We start from the raw sequence: 27,721 nt of genomic DNA on the forward strand, positions 1-27,721 counted from the left end.
AGACCCGTTACCTCAGTAAATAAATAACCATATGCTCATATATTGGTATTGCGCCAGAAAGGGATATAAAGCAAATCTGAATGCATCAAAGGTGATTTACATATGCCACTAAAGTCTGTTGATGTACATACCACAATTCCAAGAATTGTATGTGCTTTGGTTGGAATTATGTTGAGGTGTGCAAAAATATAAACCTTTGCTCTTTGGGATTCAGCAGAACACCTTGCTCATATAACCACTCAGGACTCATGCAAGCAAACCAGAGAAACAGCATTCTTAAAAGCAGCCCCTCTAGACAACATTGACAAAACTCAAGTCAAAGCTTGTATTGATTTACCAATAAAATGCTGTGCAGGGTATGTAGAGACAAACATTCAGGCATCTGTACTGAAAAAAGATTGGTTTTGATGTGTATTGTGAATCATTTACCCAATTTGTGTTTGATTTCAGCCAATTAGTGGTTGATCTGAGGTGAAGAATCATGAGTTCTCTCTCCTTTTTTCACTTTCCATACTGTGAACAAAGTACCAGTACAACTAGCCACGAAACTAACCCTGAGCATGGGACTTCCACCACTTTTTGAAAGTTGATATAGTGATATCTTAGGTTTAAAGGACTCAACTTCGTGCATTCTAACATTATTCAAGTAATGTCAATGTGACTTACAATGTGTCTAAACAGGCCAAACTTTGTATTGTGAGCGTGAGCTTTCACCAACAGGACATTTGGCTTGTTCATGTGTGATCTACAGGGTTCAGTTGAACTTGTAACACTTCTTTCTTGGTCAGTATCCTCTCAGCTCATGCTGATTTTAAACTCAAACAAATATGACAGCAATGCTGCTAATGACAGGAACATCAGCTTTTATTCAATAACCGCACTAAATGTTTTTTTTGTGTGCAATCAGATCATGATTATTATTTTGTGAAGTGTATTTCAAAGTTGGGTTCTGCTCATCCATGCGTGCTTTGGGTTAGGAACACTTTATGAATCACTCTGCCTTGCGTTGGCAATGATCCCCTTTCCTATTGGCTGGCCTCGTGGGGGTTGGTGGATTGTGGGTGGTAAGAGGCGAGATAAAAGGAGCAAATGTCTCCTGTCCTGCTTACACATACAAACACACTCAACACGTGCCTGTCTGTCTGCCTGGCTGCTTGTGGACGCAAAACAAAAAGTAGGCGAGGATCTACTATCCAAACACTGCTGCTGAAGGTCTCTGGATCTGAAAGTGTGAGTACACCCACACACACACCCACACACACACCCCACTCACACCCACATCCATACAGCATGTCTAATCCTATTTGAGATAAGGCTTCGGATAATTGCTCTGCCGCTTAACAAAAAATAAAGATCCGCTTGGTAACACTTGTTGAATGGCGTGGTGCAAGGGGCAATGTTCGTGTCCTGTTGTACTGTTTGAACGGGCGTCACAAGAATAAGGTCCAACCTTTTCTCCTACCATCGAATTAAATTGTCATTGTGTTTCTATAAATCATTTACCCCCAAGCACAGGTCATGTTCGGCTACTGGTCAGCTGTATAGGGAGGGATGTTTATGAGGTTGTTTTTCATTTTACTAGTTGCAGCATAAATATGATCAGGTGACTAGAGAAGAATATCTTGTCAGGACTTTTTTATAGGAGAGTATCAAACCGGAGTGCTCTGAGGAAAGTGTGCAGAACCTTTTTAAGTCACACCACAGTGTAAGGAAAATAGACTGCGAAAGTGGCTTAAAGCTCAGTATGGAGGTCAATAGTCCAATTATTTGTTTAAAAATGTGCTGCCTTAATCAAAGGACAGCCTCTTAGACTTAATGCCCAAGCCCTTCATATTAAGCACAAATAAAAAATAATCCTGAAGCTGTTAAATATAGGTTTTAATCCTCATTTGTGTTAACTCAGCTGGCTTTATTGTCATTTTTGAATGAACTGTAACGTCTGCAATCTTTTTTTTTTGTAATCTACTGATCCCTCTAGCTCATGTAACACAAAGTACTTTACATTATTATTTATTTAATCTTTTCTCTGCAAATATTTATTTTGAGCAGAAGTTTAGACTGGGTAGTTCAATACAGGCAAACTGTAGATGGTTAAAAGCAATAAAAGTATGTTTTTTTTCTTTGCTAATTTGTCGGTTTCAAGGTAAAGAAATTTGTAGAGTAAATAGCAAAATATCAGTCATATATTATATATATTTTACAATATGTCCTAATTAATTATTGCTATAGAAATGTAGAAAGTCTAAATCTTAAATAAAGCACAGTTGTCCAAAGTGGAAAACGACAACAGTTACATCAATACAGCAACTAGGAATTACAATTTTATATATATATATATATATATATATATATATATATATATATATATATATATATATATATATATATATATATATATATATATATATTAAAGGTTATATATTGTATATAAAAAAAACCTATAATAATGGGAACCATCACTATAGGATGTTTTAAATATCTTAATCTCTAGATCTGAATCCTAAATCCTCTGATGTATTGTACAACATAAGTTTCATAGGAAATGACTGAATGCTGTTCTGTAGTCAGTTGTACAAAGCATTAAAAGTAGGGAAACCAAAAAGTGTTGCACCAATGATTTTTCTACTGTTGAATCATTGCAATGTGCTATTATATTTCTGCAATAAAATACTATTCATTGAAGGCTTTTCATATGTCTTTGTGTTTATATGTGTAAAAGACTGGTATTACCAGAGAATGTGGCATTTTTATATTTAGTTACTTTTACTTTATACCTTGCACATGTACAGAGCTAAATAACTTCTATTTTACTGTCAGTCCTGCACTTTATATTTTATATTTAGATTTATATTCATATTTTATACTGTATTTTATTTTACTCTGGAGTAACCTCACAACATTGGAACCTCAAACATTGTCCTGAGCCGTATGCAACGAAATTTCGTTCTGTATACACCCTGTGCATGCAAAATGACAATAAAGTCAGTCTAAGTCTAAGTCTAAGTCTAAGGAACAATTGTGCAACTGTGAGATGCGTTGAGGCCATTACCAGGGTAATTATAAGGTAATGGCCTTATTTACAGAACAAAAGCACCTACTAGATAAAATCCTTCAGGTCAGTCGACCCATCTCTGGGGTCCAAAGGTAGAAATATTAAATGACCTTTCTCTGGTACTTCCAGTGTTAATGACAAAAATGTTTTCTAAGCCATTCTTGCTGACAAAAAGCTGATTAGCTCTATAATGTTCAATCCCTTCCCCACCATTAGAGCAAAGGTTAATCTTGAGAGGTAATGTGTGTGTGCATATTCTTTCCTAAATATTCAGAAATTCCAAAGAAATCACATCCAGCTGCTTAAAACACCAACAACACGTCCTGCCAAATCCATAATCTGTACTGCTGTCCAGTCGCATCATGGATGCAGCAGAGTTCCGACGCAGAGGCAAGGAGATGGTTGACTACGTGGCAGACTACTTGGAAAACATAGAACAGCGACCAGTGTACCCGGATCTGGAACCAGGATATCTCCGTTCTTTAATCCCCACTGAGGCCCCACTTGAGCCTGAGAGTTATGAGGAAATAATGCACGATGTGGAGAGGGTCATAATGCCAGGGGTGAGGTGACACCATTTGCTCTTTTTATTTGGTCAACACAATACAATTTACAAAGATTTTCCTATTGTTTTTTTTTACCCACAAAAATATAGTATACATTTTTTACAGTAGTAACAAATATAAATCCTAACCCACGTAGTAGATAGAACATTATGTAGAATAATGTCTCTAAAAAGCGAGGTTGGGTTTTCACATTTGTTATTTGTAGTACTTACCTTTTCATCATTTATCTAATATATCTTTTTCCAGATCACCCACTGGCACAGCCCAAACTTCTTTGCTTACTTTCCAGCAGCTTCCTCCTACCCCGCTATGGTGGCTGATATGCTGTGTGGGGCCATCGGCTGCATTGGATTTTCCTGGGTAATCCGTTCACATATGCAACACTCTCTTTAATTGATGCTACTTTTCCACATTCTATCCTCAGCTCATAGAAGAAACAAGCTTTTGATGTGTGTCTTTGAATTTCGGTGACATTTTAGGCTGCCAGTCCAGCCTGCACCGAGCTGGAGACAGTGATGTTAGACTGGCTTGGGAAGATGCTGCATCTGCCTGAGAGTTTTATAGCCGGGACACATGGCCATGGAGGTGGTGTTATTCAGGTAAGCATATTTTTGTGGTGTCTCAATAGAGCCATTTAAAATTACACAGCCGAGGCTTGCTGCCGTCAGTCCATTAATCACAAAACATTTGATTTTATTGGAGTATATGCTGAAACAATGCTGTTTTATGCCTGCTAAGCAACATCTCTTTCTAATGTGTTTTCATAAAAAAAAAAAAAAAAAGTTAGACAAAATACTTCGAACTATTGGGGGTTTACATGATGGGGTTGACAACCACAAGCTTCTCTGTACATTATTTGGATTTTTTATAAAAGACCAACATAAAGAAACGCATAAAAATTGAGGCACTTTCCAACAAACAGTTCCATAATTAGTGGCTACACAGGACATCAAACTTGCAAACAAAGGGCTGGAGCTTACTGATTAAATGAACTCAGCATCACATTTTTCAGATTTTTATTTGTGAACAAACATAGAAAATAACCTTCTCTTATTCCACTTCACAGATATTCACTACTTTGTATATCACTTAAATATAAAACATAAAATTATTCAACAAACACTGAAGTTTGAGTAAAGTGGCAAAGAAAGAAAACATTAAATTGAAACACACACATATATTTAGAAGATAATTGTACCTGTCAAATAAATGCTACGGTTAATAATATTTCCAAATTTCTCAACTTTTGGCATCAGTCTAAATGACTTTAAAGATGATTACACACACAAACAACTGAGAAACCAGTATTTAGACTGACACATTTGTCTGCAATCATCAGCAATTTATGCACTATTGATCTGTTGTCCTTTTTTTTTTTTTTTCTCACCGGCACAAACCAGGGGAAAATAGGCAGGAAATTGCCTTTTGATTGTGTCATTTCCAGGCACACGACAGAAAAATGACAGTGATGGCGCCGGTATTGTTTCGTGTGGAAGAAGGCTAAGCATTAGTTTAGGGTTCCATTGACAGAAACCCAGAAGAGATAGATGCGTGCACATGTGTTATTGGGACGGTGAATGGTGTGGCAGGAGAGTGCACTCTGATGATAGATCATTTCATGCCTCCTCTGTTGTTTCCACCTGAGTGAGGGGGTGCGTTTATGCGTGCGTGCTCATCTGGCTCATCGTCGTTTTGTTTCTGTCTCTGCCACTCTCGTGTTTTTTATAGCAGCTTAACAGCTCACTATGGCAACCAAAGGAGCTCTTCTTGCTGCTGCAGAGTTAATGAGTGTTGTGACAGCACACTGCCAGCCTATTATTACAAACCGTGTGTCACCACACAGAGGAAATGGAAGGACTTTTTAAAAAAGGTGACCTTAAAGTTCCTTTTATATTCTGTATAGCGCAGCAGTTATAACTATGCAAAACTTTGACCGATGTTGTGCTTAAATTGAATCAGCAAAATATAAACTAAAAACAGCTCTTTGTTTGGGATGAATGTTTGTCACGGATTCTGTCTGTATAATTACCCCTTTTGCTGAAATTATTTGCTTCTGGTTGCCATCTATGTACATTTTGTTTCCAGTCATTTTACGCCGCATCTCAATGCAGATCTGGTTGTTTACTGAGCTCAAACCTTCTATTTTTATATTAATTGTATACTTAGCAAATGTCAAACATGTCCTCTGTTGATGTTTAAAATTATTTCAGCACCTTTTGGAAATTGTCCTTATGTCTTGGCTGATAGCTTGGCATGTAGCCAGAAAAAAAAACCCCAACAAAAATAATTATTAAATTGGAAGAACCATGTCCTTTCAGACCTTTTAGGACTGTCGTGCATTATGAAAGAAAACAGATTTTCAGCCATGTCAACTTTTGCTGCCATTACAGTTCCTTCCTGTCTTGAGTCATCAGATGATTGAATTATTTTGGTGCTTGTTGATCCGAAGCACCAAGCCTTTTGAGGACAATGTTGCTGCTGATACACCTGTGTATGTGTTATTTATCTCTTTTACTTGTACTCTTAGAACAATGAGATTATTCCATAAATGAAAATATTATTGACTCAGTTAAATTTTTAAGCACAATATATATAAAAATCACACAGAGTAAGCATTGGTTTTTATTAATTACTATGATTTTCCACTTATAGCTGATGGGAAATTTTTTTTTAATATTATGTCAGACCTATAAAAAATAACACAGAAAAGAGATCTTAATAAAATCTGCTTAAATCTACTTAAATGTTATTTTCAAAAATGTCTTATCTGAAAAACAAGCCTTATCCAAATCGATGTTCTGAATTATGTAATTTGACTGTATATTTGTATAAACCAAAGGGCTCATAAATGGAGGAATAACATTCTTTGATTCAAAATGTGGATTTTTTTTTTCCAACTTCAATAACTCCTCTTTAAAACTGTTCAAGTTCTCAAAATTTACTATAAACTGAAAAACACATGACTAATTGCAGTTAGGGTTTATTTGTGAAAGAAAATAGCGGATATATAAAATACAATATACTACTAGATTTTTCTCATTTTTAGACACAAAGTGGTTTGCACAAGCGAGGATCATATTAACAAACCCAACCACAGTACTCTCCTGTATGCCTGAACATGCCTTGTTTCCTTGAATGTATTTTATTTGTTATTTTTTCAGACATCTGTAACATGTAGATGAACCTGTAATTGTCTGACAGGGCACGGCCAGTGAAGCGACCCTGATGTCCTTGCTCGCTGCCCGGTGTAAAACGATCCGACGGGTCTTGGTAACAGACTCTAAAAAATCTGAATCTGAAATCCTCTCTAAACTGGTGGCATATACCTCTGACCAGGTAAGCGTAAGAGTACAGAAAAACCTTTGTTTCAAAGAAAATAATCATTGTTCTAGTTTACCTGAATTCCAATTTAGGATGCCTACTTGACAATATTAAAACTGACAGTTTTTACATTAAGGTTCAAAAGAGAACCAAGCTGTATATTTATAAAGTTTATGTGACTGTTTTTTATCGTCTTTCTTTTTTTTCTTCTTCTTTTATTTAAGAAGTCGTCATCATTTTTTCCAACATGCGTCACAGGGTGAAAAATAACAAAGTCAGAGTGGGGGGTCAGTGAGGCAGTAGCTATTGCTGATCAGGTTTGAAACCAGACTGACTTTGTGATTGGATTATGAAGTTGCCTGAGGGCCACAGAGACCTTTAGCAGGGATCCAGTTCATGTTCTTCAGCAGCAAGTAAGGAGAAGTGTTCTTTCTAGCATGACAGGCTTAACATAAACAAGTGATGATTGCCTCAGTGGAGGACCAGGACAAAATGTTGAATTCAAATAATTTGGAGCCAAACAAAGTATAATCACAAAATTGGGATGCATTTTCTATACACTTTATTTAATAAGCTTAATAATTAATAAGCTTATTTGATTTATTTTACTCCTACAGTTTCTTTAGACCAATGCATTTTAAGCATCTTCCACTCTGTTATCCGTATTTATTCAGTGTGACATTAATAAAATTCCTTAAAGCTACTGTCCAGATGTTCCTGTAAAACCCATCAGACTCACATCAGATATAGTTGGAATCTATGGAACAACACAAAGCTCTCATTTATTTCTCTATTTGGTTGTTGATGGTCATTTCATCGAGACAAAATCCAAAAGATGAGCTTCCTGGTAAGACAAAGTTCTTTTGAGTATGTCCTTCTGTTTTTCTTGTTTTCCTCTGGTTCTGAAGAGCCAGATCTCTAACCCAAGTCTAAAATAAGGATTCATAGCAGCATAGGACAAATCTTTCTTTTATTGGTAGGTTTTGGTCACATTAACTGTTTAACAAATTGATGCACTATTTTCATTTCTGGGACACCGAAACCAATTATTTTTAACAATGAGTCAGATCTTTTATTGCACTTTTACTTCTTAACTGTTGAATAATTCAGCTAAAACCAAAACAGCCTTATTTTGCCAAACAGTGTTCGTTGTGGTGGTTTGTACGGTCTGTCTCCACATTGAATTGGCTTGAGCTCCATTACTTTACCCAGACCAGAATACCTAAACCTGGCATGTCTCTGCTTTACCCTGTAACGAAGCACTAGCTCTCCAGTCCTAATAATAAATAGGTTCTGAGCAGAATATGATAGATCATTCTTTTCCCAGTGAGATCTGCTCAAATGAACAAATTAATGTGTTCTTTCTATTATTTTTTGCATACCTGAGACTTTGAAACAAGGCTTTTTTTATTGCTTCATAGTTCAAAAGAAAAATGTTCTGCTAAACCATAAAAGTATGATTTCTTGCGGTGGCATTGTATTGAAAAATTCACCCTTTTTCTCTGGAAGAGGTGCGGAGGGTTACAAAAGCAGAATGCAGCATTAAGTCATTTCAAGGCTGGTAGATACATGGAAACTACACAGATGGGAAAAGTCAAGCAGGGATATAAACTGATTTGTGCGAGTTAGAGATGAAAGACTATTGCTGCCATCTTCACTTTATGCTTCAGCTGCACCATCCAAGGCGACATCACTCTGAGCTTTGGGCTCATCAGAGTCAAACTCATTCAAACATAGACAGCCAAACTCAGACGCAATGTGAATGTGTGAGAATCGGGGTTGTGACTGATCAAAACCTGCTCATCTGCCAAGTTTTTAGCTAATATTTAGATTAGTTTAATTCTTGATCTTGATCATTTAAAAAAAGGTCTTTATAAATCCTAAGTCGGTTTAAATCGATCATACAACTATGTTGTTGTATACATTTATTGACAAGAAAATACACCCACTGCTGGGTAGTATTGGACAAATAACTTTTCATGTTCATGAAAACCAGGAAGATAAATGGCATAAAAACTGGGAATCAATTCCCTCAGAAGGATTAAAAACATTCTTATCTTGTCTTTTTCTCCAATATCACTTATCTTCCCATCTCAGGCTCATTCCTCTGTGGAGCGGGCCGCCCTGATTGGAGCAGTAATGATGAGGAAGGTTCCTACTGACGAACACTACGCTGTTAGAGAGGAAATGCTGAGGAAGATGGTGGAGGAAGACAAAGCAGCTGGTCTCATCCCTTTCTATGTAAAGAACAACACAAAGCACATCTACCCACAGTACCAAACGCACATGTAGACACACTTCCAGCCACTGAGCTGTGGCTGTCAGCTATGATGTAATTTCCTCCTGAGGCAGCTGTATGCACCCAAGGCTTCTGCTGAAAGATAACAATGTTTCTGTCCAAACTAATGTATGTCTATCTTGTTAGGGGCAATAATTCCTGCCTCATCTGGTTCCATAGACTTAATTCAACAAACAACAAAGGGGAGGCTGTAGTTGCTTTCCAAGACAAAATCAGACTGTCAGAAGGATTTAAGAGAATAACATACCAGGAAAAAATCATTTAAATTCACTTTTCTTGTGTAGAAATCTTCAGTTTCATGCCTTACTGTGGTGGCTGTGAAAACAGACTATGACATACCGAATGCTTCAAGGTTCTGATTATCAACATCTGTGTTTTTCAGTTTTGCGCGACTCTTGGGACCACACCATCATGTGCATTTGATCATATCATGGAGCTGGGACCGCTTTGTAAGTCAGCAAGTTGCAGCCAACTAGAATCCCTCAGATTACTCATGGCAGGAAGCTCTGATGGCTCTATTTGATTTTAGATAGGCACATTGTTTCTGTTATTTTCTTCATAAACTTAATAAGAAGGAGGACGTTTGGGGAATAAAGATCAAAAGCACCAAGGAAATAGAAATGTTTATTACATTACTTGTATCAGTGCCATTTCAATGTATATTCAGTATTTATTTTTGTAGGCCTTTAATTTAGAGAGATTAATCTTTGAAGCTCAGGATTATTTTTTTCATTAAAAAAATCCCAACCCAGTTTATTCTTTAAAAGTTTATGTAGCCACTTCTTCATCTTTTTCAGGTAATAAGGAAAACATGTGGATGCACATTGATGCAGCTTATGCTGGGAGTGCCTTTATTTGTCCTGAATTTAGGCCTTTACTGAATGGCATTGAGGTGAGTAAAAATCCTTAGAAGTGCTTTGTTCGTATTCCACTATGCAAAACGTATTCACGCCCCTTTAGCTTTTTCAAATTCTGTGCAGAACACTTCATCACACTTTATGTAATTACACTTTATGACACTTTATGACAACAGTCATAAATATTCATGAAGACTTACTCATGTTCATGACAGGTGTTATGTCATATCAGTCTTATTCACAACCCGTCAAATAAAGTGTTACCGTAACTTCAAACTGCTTTTGATATTTGAAGTACCAAGTGGAAGAAAAGACAAAGTTTTCAACATTTTTATTTATTTTTTTTTACATATAATGTTCTTTCCAGATTTACAACAGCCCTATATGGAATCAGAGCTGCTCAAGTAATATTAATGTGTCTGAACGTCCCAAGTCTCAATCAAATTAACAATATATTACGAGACTTGAAAATGATAATTCACAGACACTCTCTATCCAAACCATTTAGTTTGTGGCTGTGTAGAATTGTTAGAGACATAGTATAAAACACCTGTATGAGCAGATGCACCAAAAACCATGAATCATTTTTCTTGCCTGTCACAATTGTGCCTCATTTTCTCCTTTTCTCTAAGGAGAAATCCTACTGAAATGTAACAAGATTTTTGGTCATAATCTGACTAAATCAAACGTACAAGTGGTATGAATGCAGGGAACTACATAGCCCACTGAGAAAATTGTCAGTTTTGCAAAACTTAATATAATCAAGTTGCACCAATAAACCTCCTTGGCAAAATAGAATAAAATTAAATATTCAAACAAAATGGCCCTTGTAATAATACAATTATTATTACAATATCACTCCTTGTACTATTACAAGTAGCAATACTCATCCACTTTCATAGGCACAGCCTGTCTCCGACTAACAAGGAAAAACACTTTCTGTTCAGTTGCCTAAGAATTATCTGTTATTGGATCATTGAGACAAAACACTGACTTTATGGTCTTTGAAAAGGGCATAACGTCAAGGATGGCCTAATGTCAAGGAGGACGCATGCAAAGCAGAGCAACGGGCCGAATCAGTATAAGACTCAGGAGCATTAATGTGCCTTTTGATTCTACCCAAGCAGCTGTTGCTCCCCATGCTGTGCAGAGACACAGAGATAAGGGCAAAGTAATTTCCTGAGGCAGAGTTGGACCTTTATATATCACCGTTTATTAGACACACCAGTTCAAAGAGCGGTGGTAAAGAGATAGGAGAAGGCTGTCTTGATGCTAAAAGCGCCAACAGTTTGATCTTTTCTTTGACTCGTAGAACGCAAATGCACTTTAAGTTTTAATGTCCTTTTCTGTAAGTTTCCTGTCTTTTCCATTTTGCGATATTTGTTCTCAAAGTCTATATATTTTTTTGTCATCTCAGAGCTGAGAGCATAAAACATTATTGCAGTGTTGGGTTGGAACATGAGGTAGAATCCTGATCCTTTTTGCATCAGAACGACACCTCCCTGGCTGTCTGGTTGCTAGGATATGAGTGATGGATAAGGAGGCAACCATTTTGAGTCAGTCAGCATGGCAACTGTCAGCCAGGACTCTGAATCACATTGTCTCTGTGTTGTGTTATTGCATTTGTGGAGGTAGAGGAAAGGATATTACAAAAGATAGGTAACAAAAAGATGGGAGCAGATTGGGAATAACTCATCGCTAAGCGAGGAAGGAATGTTATCTAATGCTCTATTCAAGCTGCCGACTGGATGCTCCTCTTTTGCATTGCAAATAAGTTGGGTCCCCTTTAGTCTAGACATTAATGTTGATGACTAGATTTCCTCTGCAACCACTGAGATGGATCATGAGGTTATATATTAGGTTTTTACCAAGAAAGAAAAAGTGATTTTCACAATTAATTATTCAAACTTACACCAAATCACAATGATATTTATTTGTTTTGGTACAAAATATATTTATTTGCATTTCAGCTTCAAACATCAGTATGTTTTATTGGGACTTTATGTGATAAGACCAATACAAATACAAGATTTGATGTTTTTTCATGTTCTTTCAGAAATAAAGCATCTCTACAGCAAGATGCTTTCACCACTATATTTCACAATTGGGATTATCTTGTTTAAATTAGTACACCCCTTCATCCCTGATCTGTTTAGTGACTTCCTGGATCTGCATGATGTGGTTTGTTCAATGGTTCTTTAACAAACCATTGATGCCTTCAAGAAACTAGGAATAAATTGTCCACAGGAGGACTTTATTTTTTAACTTCTGGGGAAAGTTACACTGGGTTTGGTTTGGTTTTGTTTTGCAAGTAAAAGAAATTAAATACAAATTTATCCCACTCTTTTATGATTATTACTAGTAAAACATTTTAAGAGTTGTCTATTATTCCTTGTTGTGGACTACCTTGTGTTTGTCAACCACAATAAATCCAAGTAAAAATACATAACTCTGAGGTTTACATGTTAAATATTGTTTGTTAAAGTTCAAGGGGTGTAAATACGTCTGTACGATTCTATTCATGTGAATCAAGGAATGACGTTGCACAATAAATAATTTTGTCTTTATTTTGAAGTATGCAGACTCTTTCAACTTCAACCCACACAAATGGCTTTTAGTCAACTTTGACTGTTCTGCAATGTGGTAAGTGTCCAAAACTCTGTTTGCTTAGCTTTCTGAAAATAAAAATATATATATATTTATTTTTTTTATCGTGCAATTTAAATAATAGTTTACATATATCAATGATATAAATATTTTTACAAGAAAGAAACCCATTATTTGAAAGTCAGTGTTCATATTTGTCACAATAACTTCAAATTTGTCTTTGCTTTCACTCATGGATCCATGAAGCTACAATGAGAACTGATATCCATCTACACCTTTATCATTTGCACTGTAAAAATAGAACCCTGCCTTCCACCTGGCCCATCTGTCAGCATCTATTAAATAGTGCTTGCTCTGCAGGATAAAAATGGCTTTTTAAATAACCTCAGATTTGCGCTATAATTTGTTTGAAGAGGTTTTTAAATAAAAAATTTTCCTCAGTCTGACAACAAAATAAATAAACATTTTGGCAGTGTGGACATTACTGAATGTGCATGTGGATAAGTAATAATAATAATAATAAAAAAAAACAGGTTTTATCCCAATTGTAAAAACACTCAAAATATAACTGAAAAAAGACCAGAAATAGAAAGTCAAATTGTAAAAAGTTTGTTTGATGAGTAGTTTCTGAAAAGATAAAAAATCCTGAGACAGTAGGTTTTTTTGATATTTCTGAATTTATATGAACACATTTATCCTCTCACTGAGTATTATGCCTTAGTAATGTTTGATGATCTGAAACAGGAACATTTTAGGATGATTTATTGTCAAAATATAAGGAAAAAACTTCTGTATCAATTAGTGTTAACTTAAATTAATGCTCCAAAAGCACTTGTATTGAGTTTTATTCACTTGGTTTTTGCTAATCAATATACAGAAGTAATATTGTTCGAGACACACGCTGAACCCAGGCCAAGTAGTACTTATAGTAACCAATCATAAACACAGTCCATAGTTTATGAATTTCAGGATATAATGGTCAAAAATATATTGGGTGAATTTACTGAAGTACAAATGTTAATCTGATTATCAACAGGGTGAAGAAGAGGGCAGACATCATTGGAGCTTTTAAAATGGAGCCTCTCTACCTGAAGCATGAAAACCAAGAGTCAGGTAGAGTCTGAATCATTTCTCAGTCACTTTCAGCTATAATATGCAGAGCAGTTGAACCCCATAAAAGTATTTTGAATTTTAATCTATTTACAATCGCAAACATTGATGTTTTGTTTGAGCAATTTAGTGCTAGAAAAACACAAAGTTGTTGTTTTCACCTTTACAAAATTTTATTTTCAAGAGGCATTCATGTCAGTTAAATTAACATTACTGGATTACTTTTAAAAGCATTTAAACTCTACCCAGCTTTGATGATATAACCCCTGTCTCTGTCAACATGTCTGCTATACGTGCTTTGTGTGGGGGTGTGCACTGTCTCAGTCTGCAGATGGGCTCAGATTTGCACTATAATTAGTTTGAAAGGTAGAGGCAGCTGCCACCCTCCACATCGAGGCACCTTACAAAAGCCGGACTCTTCAATCTAATTGGGGCCTGCCATGCAAAGCAATGGCAGGAACCTATTGCTATTGTCGGAGAAAGTGTTTCTTTATTGGGGCCTGCCATGCAAAGCAATGGCAGGAACCTATTACTCTACACCCAACAAGGTGTCTCTTTATTCTTTATTTTTCTTCCGTAACCGTTAATGCGGCTCATACCGCTGGGTGCACACCTACAAATGAGGTATCAAAACGTGCAGAAAATTCACGCCATTGGAGCTATTATTTTTGGTGGGATTTGGGCTTAACGTGGCGACATAATTCGCAAAAAACTGCGAAAAAAAACCCATTATAAGTCAATGGGAAAAATCCTGGAAATACCCTATTTTTGAGGATTTTCTGTGTCGTCACAAATTCACCTAGAAATGCCATTCAAATTTCATTTTGTAGATACGTCTGTGATCTCTTCGAAAGTGAAGACGGCTCGTCGATACCAGTTACGGTTTGTCCACAATTTGCCTCTAAGCGACCCAAAGTTTCTCATTTTTCCTAAAGTTAGAGGGCTTCTCTCGCTGATTAGAGTGAGAGATCAAGACAACTTTTTCAACCCAAATCATTTTTGAAATCGCCATCACGGCCACAAATATCGCACGATTAGTATCAAAATCGGTCCTGACATTGATACGCCTGTCTGCTCCGGTAAAATGTTTTCGAAATTTATCTAGACCGTACGGTTTTCTGTCACGGTGCTTCAGAGCAAAGTCATGCGACAGGATTTTCTGAGGCTCTCAGGCTGTCTCACTGACACTTCACACCTTGGTGTGAAACTTATTTAACATAGCAACGGATCTCAAGAGGCTATTGGCTGCTGATTTGGACTACAAATACGCATCATTGTAGTTCTATCTATCCTCAGTTGAAACAGATCAGGACTGAACTGGCCTTTATAACTAATTGCTGCTATGGGCTGTATATAACTGATTTAACTCAGTAACTGTTACACATGGGATTAGTTTTGAACTTTAAAATGAAGCTTAACAAAAATTTCACAATAAAAGCCTTGAATATTTTTACATCAGAAAATTGCTCTTTTGAGCTGTATATAACTGATTTAACCCAGCAATTGTTACACATGGGATTAGTGTGGCAATTTAAAATTAAGCTTGATGAAAATTTCAAAATAAAAGCCTTGAATATTTTTACATCAGGTAATTGCTGTTTTTGGCTTTATTTGACTTTTTCATCCAAAGCACTGTTACACATGGTATTAGTTTGGCCCTTTGAAATGAAGCTTAACAAAAATTTCAAAATAAAAGCCTTGAATATTTTTACATCATGTAATTGCTCTTTTTGGCTTTATTTGACTTTTTCATCCAAAGCACTGTTACACATGGTATTAGTTTGGCCCTTTGAAATGAAGCATACTGAAAATTTCAAAATAAAAGCCTTGAATATTTTTACATCAACTACTTGCATTTTCAGCATTATATAACTGATTTAACCCAATGACTATTACACATGGGATTAAAATAGACTGTTTTGCATGAGCAGCAGATAGATCCTCTATTGCACATGTGTCAAACTCAAGGCCCGCGGGCCACATGTGGCCCGCTACGTCATTTTATGTGGCCCTCTCCCCCCTACCACCGTTTTACAGCCCCATTGATTGACTTAAAATAGGTTTTGAGCACGAATTGACTACAAACTACATATCCCATAATGCCTTCCGATTCTTACCAACCAACATTACGGCTTCTCGCCACTAGAGTGCAGCAGAGTCACCTCAAGCTGATTATTAATTTTCCCAGCGAATAAAACTGAAACATCGACAAGCTAAGAAGCTAAAGAGCGAAGTTCCGTGATGTTTCAATCGAGGACTTTTACTTTTACCGTCTACTGCCCCCTGATTTGATGCCACAGCTTCGACTCCATGCAGCTCGTGTTTTGTCCACGTTTGGAAGCACCTATCTGTGCGAAGAGATGTTTTCAATAATGACTTTAAACAAGACCAAGCACAGATCGCGCATTACTGACGAAAACCTACACGCCGTTTTGCGGATTGCCACAGAATAGAACTAAAACCAGACATCGACAAACTGACCAGGGGAAAACGGTGCCAGACATCCGGCCAGAAAACATTGGTAAGCACAAACAAACTACATTTAAATAGAATGGATGTAAAACCAAAACTCAGTATACTGGAATATGCATATAGTTTATTGATTTTGCTTGTGTTTTGTTTATTTACAGAACACAACACAATGAGGATGTGTGTGAGTTATTGACAGGGTGAAGAGGGATCAGCGTTGTGTTCAAGGACAGGCAACGTCACCTCATTGTTTTGTTCTTATGTGAAATGCATGTTCGTTGTGTAATAAATAACGAAAAAGTTTTGTGAATGAAGTTGAGAGTTAATATCAAAACTTGTTTTTTATTATTTGTCTGCTTATCTTCAAAGCAGACAAAGAATAATTTTCCCAGCGAATAAAACTGAAACATCGACAAGCTAACGAGCTAAACAGCAAAGTTTAGCTGAGCAGTTTAAAAATACTGAGCATATTTTTAAACTGCTCAGTTTAAAAATACTGCAATTTTTAAACTGAGCAGTAATTTTACATCCATGCAAACTCAAATGTAATATTTAAAACTTGAATACATAAAATCAGTTATTTAACAATATGAGGTGTTATTTAAAAATAAAAAAGATAGCAATTTCTTTTTATTGCAGAGACATTAGATTCTTAAATTTATGGTATTCTTTAAATGTTGTAATTTTGGTTCATTGTAAACTTTACCTGTAAAACGTTTGTAGAAATCTTTAACATAAGGTCAATATATATTTTTAAACTGTAATATGTTGTGTGTGTGTGCGTTATTGAAAATTTATATTTGTGACAATCATTAGGTAAATGCTAATGAACTGCCTTCCTGCAGTTTATGAGCATTGAACTGTTACTAAACAGTTCAATGCAAGGTTCATTAGCGTTAGCATTTTAGCTTCAATAAGCTATTAGCTATTTATTTTACTTTTTAGCAATGTTTAGTATACTGAATGGAGTAAATCAATTACAGAAAATATCCTAGTGATTTCCCACATACTGATGAAAGCAATGACGCTAACATTAGCGTTTCTGCTGATTTTAGCTGATATACTTACTTTATAATACTGAACGGTGCACGTCCGCCTCGCTTAACGTTCTTGCGATTCTCCGCGTGCCACTGATTACGTCGCGGCGTTCTTTAGCGTCGACGCCGATTTGTGGCGTGACGACGCCGGGCCCATGCCCGACGGGCGCGCCTTGGCAGGCCCCGGCTAAATTTCTTCCGAAATTTTCTAGTTGGGGCCTGCCATGCAAAGCAATGGCAGGAACCTATTGCTATTGTCGGAGAAAGTGTTTCTTTATTCTTTATTTTTCTTCCGTAACCGTTAATGCGGCTCATACCGCTGGGTGCACACCTACAAATGAGGTATCAAAACGTGCAGAAAATTCACGCCATTCCAGCTATTACTTCTGGTGGGGTTTGGGCTTAACGTGGCGACATAATTCGCAAAAAACTACGAAAAAAACCCCATTATAAGTCAATGGGAAAAATCCTAGAAATACCCTATTTTTGAGGATTTTCTGTGTCGTCACAAATTCACCTAGAAATGCCATTCAAATTTCATTTTGTAGATACGTCTGTGATCTCTTCGAAAGTGAAGACGGCTCGTCGATACCAGTTACGGTTTGTCCACAATTTGCCTCTAAGCGACCCAAAGTTTCTCATTTTTCCTAAAGTTAGAGTGCGTCTCTGGCTGCTTAGAGTGAGAGATGAAGACAACTTTTTCAGCCCAAATCATTTTTGAAATCGCCATCACGCCCACAAATATCGCACGATTAGTATCACAATCGGTCCTGACATTGATACGCCTGTCTGCTCCGGTAAAATGTTTTCGAAATTTATCTAGACCGTACGGTTTTCTGTCACGGTGCTTCAGAGCAAAGTCATGCGACAGGATTTTCTGAGGCTGTCTGAGGCTCTCTCCCATGTATTTGAATAGAATTTCAGATCTGGGCACAACATTTCTTTCTCTCATCACTGTAAATGCTCTGAGTGAGGTACAGATATGAATCTCGGGACTATCGCAGAAGACACATTGCCCTCTCATACGCTCAAAACGCTTTTCGAATATGTATTACGGTTCCCGAACAAGAAGGATTTGTTTCCAATGCTTTTTTTCAGTAAACCGTGTTGGCTCAAACACACAATTGTGTGTTTGAGCATGTATGACTCACAGCTCACACCTGCTGAGACCATTATTTACCATGGCAACGGAACTCAAGAGGCTGTTGGCTGCTGATTTGGACTACAAATACGCATCGCTGTAGTTCTATCTATCCTCAGTTGAAACAGATCAGGACTGAGAACTGGCCTTTAGAACTACCCGCTGCTATGGGCTGTATATAACTGATTTAACTCAGTAACTGTTACACATGGGATTATTTTGGAACTTTAAAATTAAGCATACTGAAAATTTCAAAATAAAAGCCTTGAATATTTTACATGACGTAATTGCTCTTTTTGGCCGTATATGACTTTTTCATCCAAAGCAATGTTACACATGGGATTAGTTCGGAACTTTAAAATGGAGCATAATAATAATTTCAAAATAAAAGCCTTGAATATTTTTACATCAGGTAATTGCTGTTTTTGGCTTTATGTGACTTTTTCATCCAAAGCACTGTTACACATGGGATTAGTTTGGAACTTTAAAATTAAGCATACTGAAAATTTCAAAATAAAAGCCTTGAATATTTTTACATCAGCTACTTGTGTTTTGAGCATTATATAACTATTTTAACCCAAGGACTATTACGCATGGGATTAGTTTGGCCCTTTGAAATGAAGTTTAACAAAACTTCCAAAATAAAAGCCTTGACAACATTTTAAATCGTACTGAATGGTGCACGTCCGCCTCGCTTAACGTTCTTGTGGTTCTCCGCGTGCCACTGATTACGTTGCGGCGTTCTTTAGCGTCGACGCCAATTTGTGGCGTGACGACGCCGGGCCCAAGCCCGACGGGCGCGCCTTGGCAGGCCCCGGCTAAATTTCTTCAGAAATTTTGTTTTTCTAGTTCTTTATTTTTCTTCCGTAACCGTTAATGCGGCTCATACCGCTGGGTGCACACCTACAAATGAGGTATCAAAACGTGCAGAAAATTCACGCCATTCCAGCTATTACTTCTGGTGGGATTTGGGCTTAACGTGGCGACATAATTCGCAAAAAACTACGAAAAAAACCCCATTATAAGTCAATGGGAAAAATCCTAGAAATACCCTATTTTTGAGGATTTTCTGTGTCGTCACAAATTCACCTAGAAATGCCATTCAAATTTCATTTTGTAGATACGTCTGTGATCTCTTCGAAAGTGAAGACGGCTCGTCGATACCAGTTACGGTTTGTCCACAATTTGCCTCTAAGCGACCCAAAGTTTCTCATTTTTTCTAAAATTAGAGTGACAGCCCATCTCGGCTAGAGTGAGAAATGAAGAGGTTTTTTGAGCCCAAAATAATTTTGAAATCGCCATCACGGCCACAAATATCGCACGATTTGTATCAAAATCGGTCCTGACATTGATACGCCTGTCTGCTCCGGTAAAATGTTTTCGAAATTTATCTAGACCGTACGGTTTTCTGTCACGGTGCTTCAGAGCAAAGTCATGCGACAGGATTTTCTGAGGCTCTCAGGCTGTTTCACTAACACTTCACACCTTGGTGTGAAACTTATTTAACATAGCAACGGATCTCAAGAGGCTATTGGCTGCTGATTTGGACTACAAATACGCATCATTGTAGTTCTATCTATCCTCAGTTGAAACAGATCAGGACTGAGAACTGGCCTTTAGAACTACCCGCTGCTATGGGCTGTATATAACTGATTTAACTCAGTAACTGTTACACATGGGATTATTTTGGAACTTTAAAATTAAGCATACTGAAAATTTCAAAATAAAAGCCTTGAATATTTTACATGACGTAATTGCTCTTTTTGGCCGTATATGACTTTTTCATCCAAAGCAATGTTACACATGGGATTAGTTCGGAACTTTAAAATGGAGCATAATAATAATTTCAAAATAAAAGCCTTGAATATTTTTACATCAGGTAATTGCTGTTTTTGGCTTTATGTGACTTTTTCATCCAAAGCACTGTTACACATGGGATTAGTTTGGAACTTTAAAATTAAGCATACTGAAAATTTCAAAATAAAAGCCTTGAATATTTTACATGACGTAATTGCTTTTTTTGGCCGTATATGACTTTTTCATCCAAAGCACTGTTACACATGGGATTACTTCGGAACTTTAAAATGGAGCATAATAATAATTTCAAAATAAAAACCTTGAATATTTTTACATCAGGTAATTGCTCTTTTTGGCCGTATATGACTTTTTCATCCAAAGCACTGTTACACATGGGATTACTTCGGAACTTTAACATGGAGCATAATAATAATTTCAAAATAAAAGCCTTGAATATTTTTACATCAGGTAATTGCGCTTTTTGGCTTTATGTGACTTTTTTATCCAAAGCACTGTTACACAATGGAATAGTTTGGCCCTCTGAAATGAAGCATACTGAAAATTTCAAAATAAAAGCCTTGAATATTTTTACATCATGTAATTGCTCTTTTTGGCTTTGTATGACTTTTTCATCCAAAGCACTGTTACACATGGGATTCGTTCGGAACTTTAAAATGGAGCATAATAATAATTTCAAAATAAAAGCCTTGAATATTTTTACATCATGTAATTGCTCTTTTTGGCTTTATATGACTTTTTCATCCAAAGCACTGTTACACATGGGATTAGTTCGGAACTTTAAAATGGAGCATAATAATAATTTCAAAATAAAAGCCTTGAATATTTTTACATCATGTAATTGCTGTTTTTGGCTTTGTATGACTTTTTCATCCAAAGCACTGTTACACATGGGATTAGTTCGGAACTTTAAAATGGAGCATAATAATAATTTCAAAATAAAAGCCTTGAATATTTTTACATCATGTAATTGCTGTTTTTGGCTTTGTATGACTTTTTCATCCAAAGCACTGTTACACATGGGATTAGTTCGGAACTTTAAAATGGAGCATAACAATAATTTCAAAATAAAAGCCTTGAATATTTTTACATCAGGTAATTGCTGTTTTTGGCCGTATATGACTTTTTCATCCAAAGCACTGTTACACATGGGATTAGTTCGGAACTTTAAAATGGAGCATAATAATAATTTCAAAATAAAAGCCTTGAATATTTTTACATCATGTAATTGCTGTTTTTGGCTTTGTATGACTTTTTCATCCAAAGCACTGTTACACATGGGATTAGTTCGGAACTTTCAAATGGAGCATAATAATAATTTCAAAATAAAAGCCTTGAATATTTTTACATCAGGTAATTGCGCTTTTTGGCTTTATGTGACTTTTTTATCCAAAGCACTGTTACACAATGGAATAGTTTGGCCCTCTGAAATGAAGCATACTGCAAATTTCAAAATAAAAGCCTTGAATATTTTTAAATCAGATAATTGCTCTGTTGAGCATTATATAACTGATTTAACCCAATGACTATTACGCATGGGATTAGTTTGGCCCTTTGAAATGAAGTTTAACAAAACTTCCAAAATAAAAGCCTTGACAAAAATTTTAAATCATACTGAATGGTGCACGTCCGCCTTACTTTATGTTCTTGCGATTCTCCGCGTGCCACTGATTACGTTGCGGCGTTCTTTAGCGTCGATGCCAATTTGTAGCGTGACGACGCCGGGCCCATACCCCACGGGCGCGCCTTGGCAGGCCCCGGCTAAATTTCTTCAGAAATTTTGTTTTTCTAGTTAGTGGTTATTAGCACAAGCTAGCCCCATTCTGCAGAGACCAGCTACCTGAAGGCGTTGTGGAGTGACAAGACTCTGATCAGTAAGATAGAGAAGGTGGGCACATTGGAGAGGAACAACACCTGGCCAGTTAAAAAAATAAGCCTGAAACCTTATCAGCAAAACGATTCCCAAACTAAAATGTGTTGGTGTTTCACTGAATTAATTCATGTCTATGAAAAAAAAAAAACGGTCGGGTGAACTAAGAACATCACCTCAAAGAGATTAATATGTTGTTCTGACCGCCTCATGTGTGAATACAAAATTATCATCTCGCCAACATTTGATGATCAGCATTATTATCTTTTCTTTTAACAGGTCTGGTCACAGATTACAGAGTAAGAGAAACCATCATTATGAAAGACCAGAATATCTGCAGTAACACAAATGTTGTGGATTTGACCACTTTTCTGTTTCCAAACTCCAGCACTGGCAGATTCCACTGGGAAGAAGATTTCGCTCTCTGAAGTTGTGGTTTGTGTTTCGAATGTACGGGCTGAAAGGCCTGCAAGCTCACATACGAAAGGTAGGCAACCAGCTGAGTGAATGGGTGTTATGCTTACAAATATATCTTTGCCTTTTTATGAGTTGATTCATCTGAAATATTGCCCCCCTGCTGTGTCTTGGTGTCATTGGGATATGTGACAGATCAACCCAAAGTGGATCACAGTTGTGAATTGGAAGGAAAATTATACATAGCTTCCAGTTAATTTGTTTTTTTTTTTACTAATAGAAATAAATCCTGACCAGTTTCCCTGTCCTGCTGAAGAATAGCAACCCCACACTTTTCACAGTATTATGTGTAATGTTCTTTGAAATTCATTTTTTTCATTCTTTTCTAAATTAAGGTCTTCTTTGTTGGTCGATGAATGACAATGTTTGGCACGGATGTTTTTCCAATTCTGATTAAATTCCATTTTTGCAGGTATAGGCTTTTATAGTAGTATTTGTTAATAATTTTAAAATAAATCTGTAATTTTTCATCATGATGGTGCAAATAACGTCCATCCGTTTTCCATACTGTCTTAATAACTATCATGGTGTAGGATTAGGAGGGCTTGGAGTGTGTCCCATCAATGACTGGGTGTGAGAGAAGTTAATTTTTTTTATTTTTTTTTTACAATCCATTACTGAGCCAACACAGAGCAATACAAGACAGGCCAATCATGAACACACTGAAAATATTATTTACGTTTAAACAAAAAGTCCAGTTTTTGAGCTGACTGACTTTGCCGTCTTCCTCTATTTATTTGACATTCTTCTCTTTTACCCATCCCTAAAATTGAGCTTTATGGTAAATGCCATTTCCATCTATGCTAACCCCTCGAAATCCTCTTTGTCAATAATGTCCCTCTTCTGTCCCCCTGCCTGACTCTATCTTCATCAGTGTAACCGTAATCCATCTTGCCAGACATAGAACACATGTGACTGTTATCTTCTTCTTTGTAGCAACATTTCCTCCCATCTCTGACCGCATTGCTGCTCGTCTTTTCCTTCAAATCCTTCACGGCTGAATGCCTGGCTCTCTGCGTTCCTTTTCCTCCTCCACCTCCTCCCTCTGGTCTGCTCCGTCAATCAAATGAGCCTGTTTCATGTTTATTCTCCATTTTAGATAAAGTGGCAGCTTCTGAGAAGATTTACTGCAGCTACGTACATAAATAAGGCACAAGATTGTGGCCACTTTATTTTGAGTAGCTTCTCTTTTTGTCCACAAAATAGCCTTGATGAGAAATGATGACATAAGCTGAGAACAACTGGAGGTAACCTGAGGAGCCTGTTACCAGGATGTAAGCAATAGATCTCTGTTTACTGATGGATGATGGACTGAGGGAGTGTTATAAGGTGCAAAAACTACATGTGTAGAAGTCAAGCTTCAAACACTAACAAGTCACTCTCATGTTTTAAAATAAGTATTTAATGAACATACAATAAGTTAAGACAGGAAATAAGGTTACTACGGTTAATTATCTACTAAACTGTTTGTAAACAAATAAATAAAATTGTTGTTGCTCGTGTTCAGTGTGTATTTTCACACAACGGGAAAAGGCAGGACAAGTGAAGGAGTGTCCTGACTTTATTATCATGACTAGACTGATGCTCACTTTCATCCAGCATCTCAAGGGCCTCTCTGATCTTAAGTGGATAAATTATGCAGCAGCATGGCTGATCACTCGCAACCCGTCTGGAAATCCTATTTGCTGAAAGCAAAATCTGATAAAAGCTATTACATGGCTTGGATGTTATGCCTCCCAGAACTCGCCTCTTGTTGATGTAAATCATTACAGCACTAGCTTGTTTCATCAGATGTCAAACTATTGATGATTACATGCAGTTCTTACAATACTGCCAGATGAGTTGTTTAAAAGATTGCTTTTTGTTACACAACACAACACTGCCATCTAGTGAGGAAAATGAAGCAACTTGCACCTTTTAGTTTAGTTTTCTCGGGTATTTTGAGACACAATAATATATTAACTTAACAACTAAAGGGACATAATATCCAAACAGTGCATCAGAATGTGGAATATTATGAACTTATTTTTCAGATGTTTAGTCCGTTATGCTGCTTCCCCACAGCAATAAAAAGAACAACTCCAACAAAAATAAGCAGTCAAGCAAACAGCAAGTTCATCAAAAAGTTAACATTTTATTTCAGAAATGTTACTTCTTCAGTTTCATTAGTTGGTTTTCTTACTGAATCTCATGTTCAATTAGAAAACACATATTTGACGAATAATATGAGATTGTCTTCTCAGACAAATGTCTTTCTTGACCCAGTAATATTTTTGCATAGTTATATCTTAGACCCTTTAATTATTAAAAGCTCCATCTTGATGTTTTGAGAAAAAAAAAATCATCAAATGAAGTTGCATATTTGTTTACTTGCACTGTGCATTCCTGAGTACATTTTACGTTGAACTTTAGGGCATTTTGATGTCTTGTGTTCACAGCAAGTGGCGCTGGCAAAAGAGTTTGAGAGCCTGGTAAGAGCAGACAAGAGGTTTGAGATCTGTGCTGAAGTTGTTCTCGGACTGGTCTGCTTCAGACTTAAGGTAATAACTTATAACACCAGCCCCATATATTTTCTCTTAGTCTGTTCATTCCTGTAATATTTGTCCTCTTTTCAATATAGAATTGGAAGAGGTCCCTCTAAATTTAGGTGTAATACATTCCCTGTCCATGGATTAGGGAAGGGACTTTGAAAATGTCTGTTATCGCCCCTGAACCCCCAGACCTTGGGGGCGTAACAATGTCAAATTCAGTTTTCCAAGTAAAGTAAAGAAAAAATATATATATGTAATTTATTTATTTTTTCTTTTGGAATACCCAGTTGTGACCATGATTCAACTATCTGACCCAAACTGTCATAAACTAATTTTTTTAGGAAGTTCAGGATCAACTCAAAAACTGCTTTACAGGCTAACCAATAGTTTTACATTCTCATGCAGGGATAAATGCTGACCAAGAAACAAAATCTCTTGCTCCAGAATGGACATCTTCAAGTTTGTAAAAAGTTGAAGCTGTCCTCTTGGACTTAGCAACTGGAAAATATTTTGCTGTCTGATGAGACAAAGACTGGAGAATTTTCCACAATGACAATAAGTATGTTTGGATGGCTACATGTTCCTTTAAGGCAAAGAACATTTAACCAACATTAAAGGTTGCATTACGCTTCCAGTGGTTTCAGTACAGAGACAGTGATTCAAATGATGTAAAAGAAGGACATCCTCCAGCTCAAATCCACATTTGAGACAGATGCTGGAAAAAGTTGGGGATTCCAAAAGGACAATGATCCCAAAGCAGGGTATTAAACTTTATAGATGATTCTGACCTCAAAATGATAGTTCAAAATGTTTGAACTATGCTTACAAATGTGTTAGTTTTTTTGTCACTGAACCAATCACTAAAAATAATGCTCTAACATTTCTGATAAGAAGAGGGAATGTGTATATCCAGCCTCTACGGTAAAGTCTGCAAAATGTTTAAACGTGTGAACCTGATTCTTGTTCTTTAAGACCTATTTTAGTCCATTTTGTGATGTAACAAACCTCTATTCTTTCTGAAAAGTTTGGCAATTGGGAATCTGAACACCATGCTGTCCCTTCTCTCAGGGCTCCAATGAGCTGAACCAGAACTTACTGAAAAAGATCACGAAGAGCAGAGAGCTCCACCTGGTGCCCTGCCAGCTCTCCGGGCGCTTCGTCCTGCGCTTCGCCATCTGTGCACGCAGGACTGAGTCGCGCCACATCCAGCAAGCATGGCGCCACATCACACAGCTAGCTTTTGAGCTTCTGCAGGAGCAGCCACATTGACCATAACTTTAGGAAGCATCATTCTACTCTGATGCTGAAATGACAACCAAAGTTTAGGCAAAAGGTTTGTGAAGTTTGCAGATATAAAATGCCCTTGTAGTTTATTTGTGGAGTTTTTTTTTGTAGCTGTCAGTAAAGTTTCTGTCTGCAGCCAGTTGGTAAGTCTGAGAAGTATTTGTCATTATTTTTGCTGGACAGTCTTGAATATACATGTGTGACGTAAGCATGACTTAATCCATGCTGTGCAAAAAGTCCTAAACAAATACAAAGGGAGAGGAGTAGATATTACGTTTTGCATCTGCAATTTTTTCATGCTTTGTCTAAGCTTGTGTTTGTGACTGTTTGGTGATTTTGTAACTGTTCTCAACTTGTGCACTTACCGCTCTGCTAGCTTTTCTGTGCCCGTTCTGTGTTTTCTGGTTGTCAAATATTTAGGGCTGATTGAACTGCAGCTTAGCTTTATAGCAAATGCATCAATGGTAAAACAAATTCTTTAGACAGCGTATGTCTGCTGCTTCATCTAGAACCAGCTTCTCAATGTACTGTATCTGAATGTTAGTGAAATTAAAGATATAAAATGTCAGGTTCAAAAACTCCAGTTTTGCGAATTTGGGTATAAGCACGTTCAATATCTATTTTGTAAAGACACTGGTGTTTTAGTTACACTGGCACAGATGAGGTAATCATTTTTAATTTTCTTCATTATTTGTCTTATCCACAGTGGGTGTTTGCAATCTGTAGCATAGGAGCACTGGATAGTTATATTCTTTTAAATAAGAAAAGGAAGAACGAATGTTTCCTAATTTACAAATGCAAAGTACTAATAATATATATTTTTTTCATTTTATTGGAAATTGTAATCATAGGTTATTTTTGTACTCATTCAGAGATAATACCACAAGTAAGTTTAGATAAAAGAAAACAATTTTAAGCAAATGTGCTTACTGCGTACATATGATGTGAATTTGTGCTTAAAGAAATAGATCTACTTTGGATTTTTGAAACCCACTGTGATACGACATCTTTGACTACAGATAAATAAAATCCATTGTTTCCCTTTAATTAAGCAGTCATGCCTGTTGCTGTCTTCAATGGGACTTGCTCTTGGAAGCCTGTATATTTCTTTTTCTTACAGTCTTTCATTGTAAAGCCTATGTTTAAATTTCAGGATCAAGAAATATGAATATGAACTGTTGCAATGAACAAATGTAATTAAAGCATTGATGTCTTGCATCTGTCTGAGAAAAAAATAAATAAATCTATGGCGTGTAATCAACACCTCTTTGTGAGCTGCCGACTTTGA

The 27,721-nt window shown here is 36.6% G+C and overlaps 1 protein-coding gene across 2 annotated transcripts; it reads left to right on the top strand.

Moving 5' to 3' along the window:
- Positions 1-1,090: 1,090 nt before the first annotated feature.
- ddc (dopa decarboxylase) lies at positions 1,091-27,721 on the top strand. 2 transcript variants are annotated; one of them, XM_032559534.1, is made up of 14 exons: positions 1,093-1,230; positions 3,327-3,615; positions 3,865-3,978; positions 4,098-4,217; positions 6,820-6,954; positions 9,037-9,180; positions 9,621-9,687; positions 10,036-10,130; positions 12,671-12,738; positions 13,739-13,815; positions 22,424-22,443; positions 22,533-22,631; positions 25,057-25,158; positions 26,218-27,721. In XM_032559534.1, exons 2-14 carry the CDS (start codon positions 3,415-3,417, stop codon positions 26,416-26,418), a joined length of 1,443 nt encoding a protein of 480 aa, XP_032415425.1. In that variant the 5' UTR covers positions 1,093-1,230; positions 3,327-3,414; the 3' UTR covers positions 26,419-27,721. The 2 variants fall into 2 exon arrangements, with proteins under 2 accessions (XP_032415427.1, XP_032415425.1); XM_032559536.1 differs by lacking the exons at positions 25,057-25,158; positions 26,218-27,721 and adding an exon at positions 23,555-25,050 and having other exon boundaries at positions 1,091-1,230.

The sequence above is a fragment of the Xiphophorus hellerii genome, chromosome 3 (genome assembly GCF_003331165.1).
Source record: "Xiphophorus hellerii strain 12219 chromosome 3, Xiphophorus_hellerii-4.1, whole genome shotgun sequence".
Taxonomy (NCBI): Eukaryota; Metazoa; Chordata; class Actinopteri; order Cyprinodontiformes; family Poeciliidae; genus Xiphophorus; species Xiphophorus hellerii.

Bases quoted from the DNA above. Each gene is read 5' to 3' on its own strand.
- ddc (XM_032559534.1), top strand. From the start codon at position 3,415: ATGGATGCAGCAGAGTTCCGACGCAGAGGCAAGGAGATGGTTGACTAC. The intron at 12,739-13,738 runs GTAAGTGTCCAA...GATTATCAACAG, and splicing joins TTTGACTGTTCTGCAATGTG to GGTGAAGAAGAGGGCAGACA. The intron at 22,444-22,532 runs GTAAGAGAAACC...TCCAAACTCCAG, and splicing joins GTCTGGTCACAGATTACAGA to CACTGGCAGATTCCACTGGG.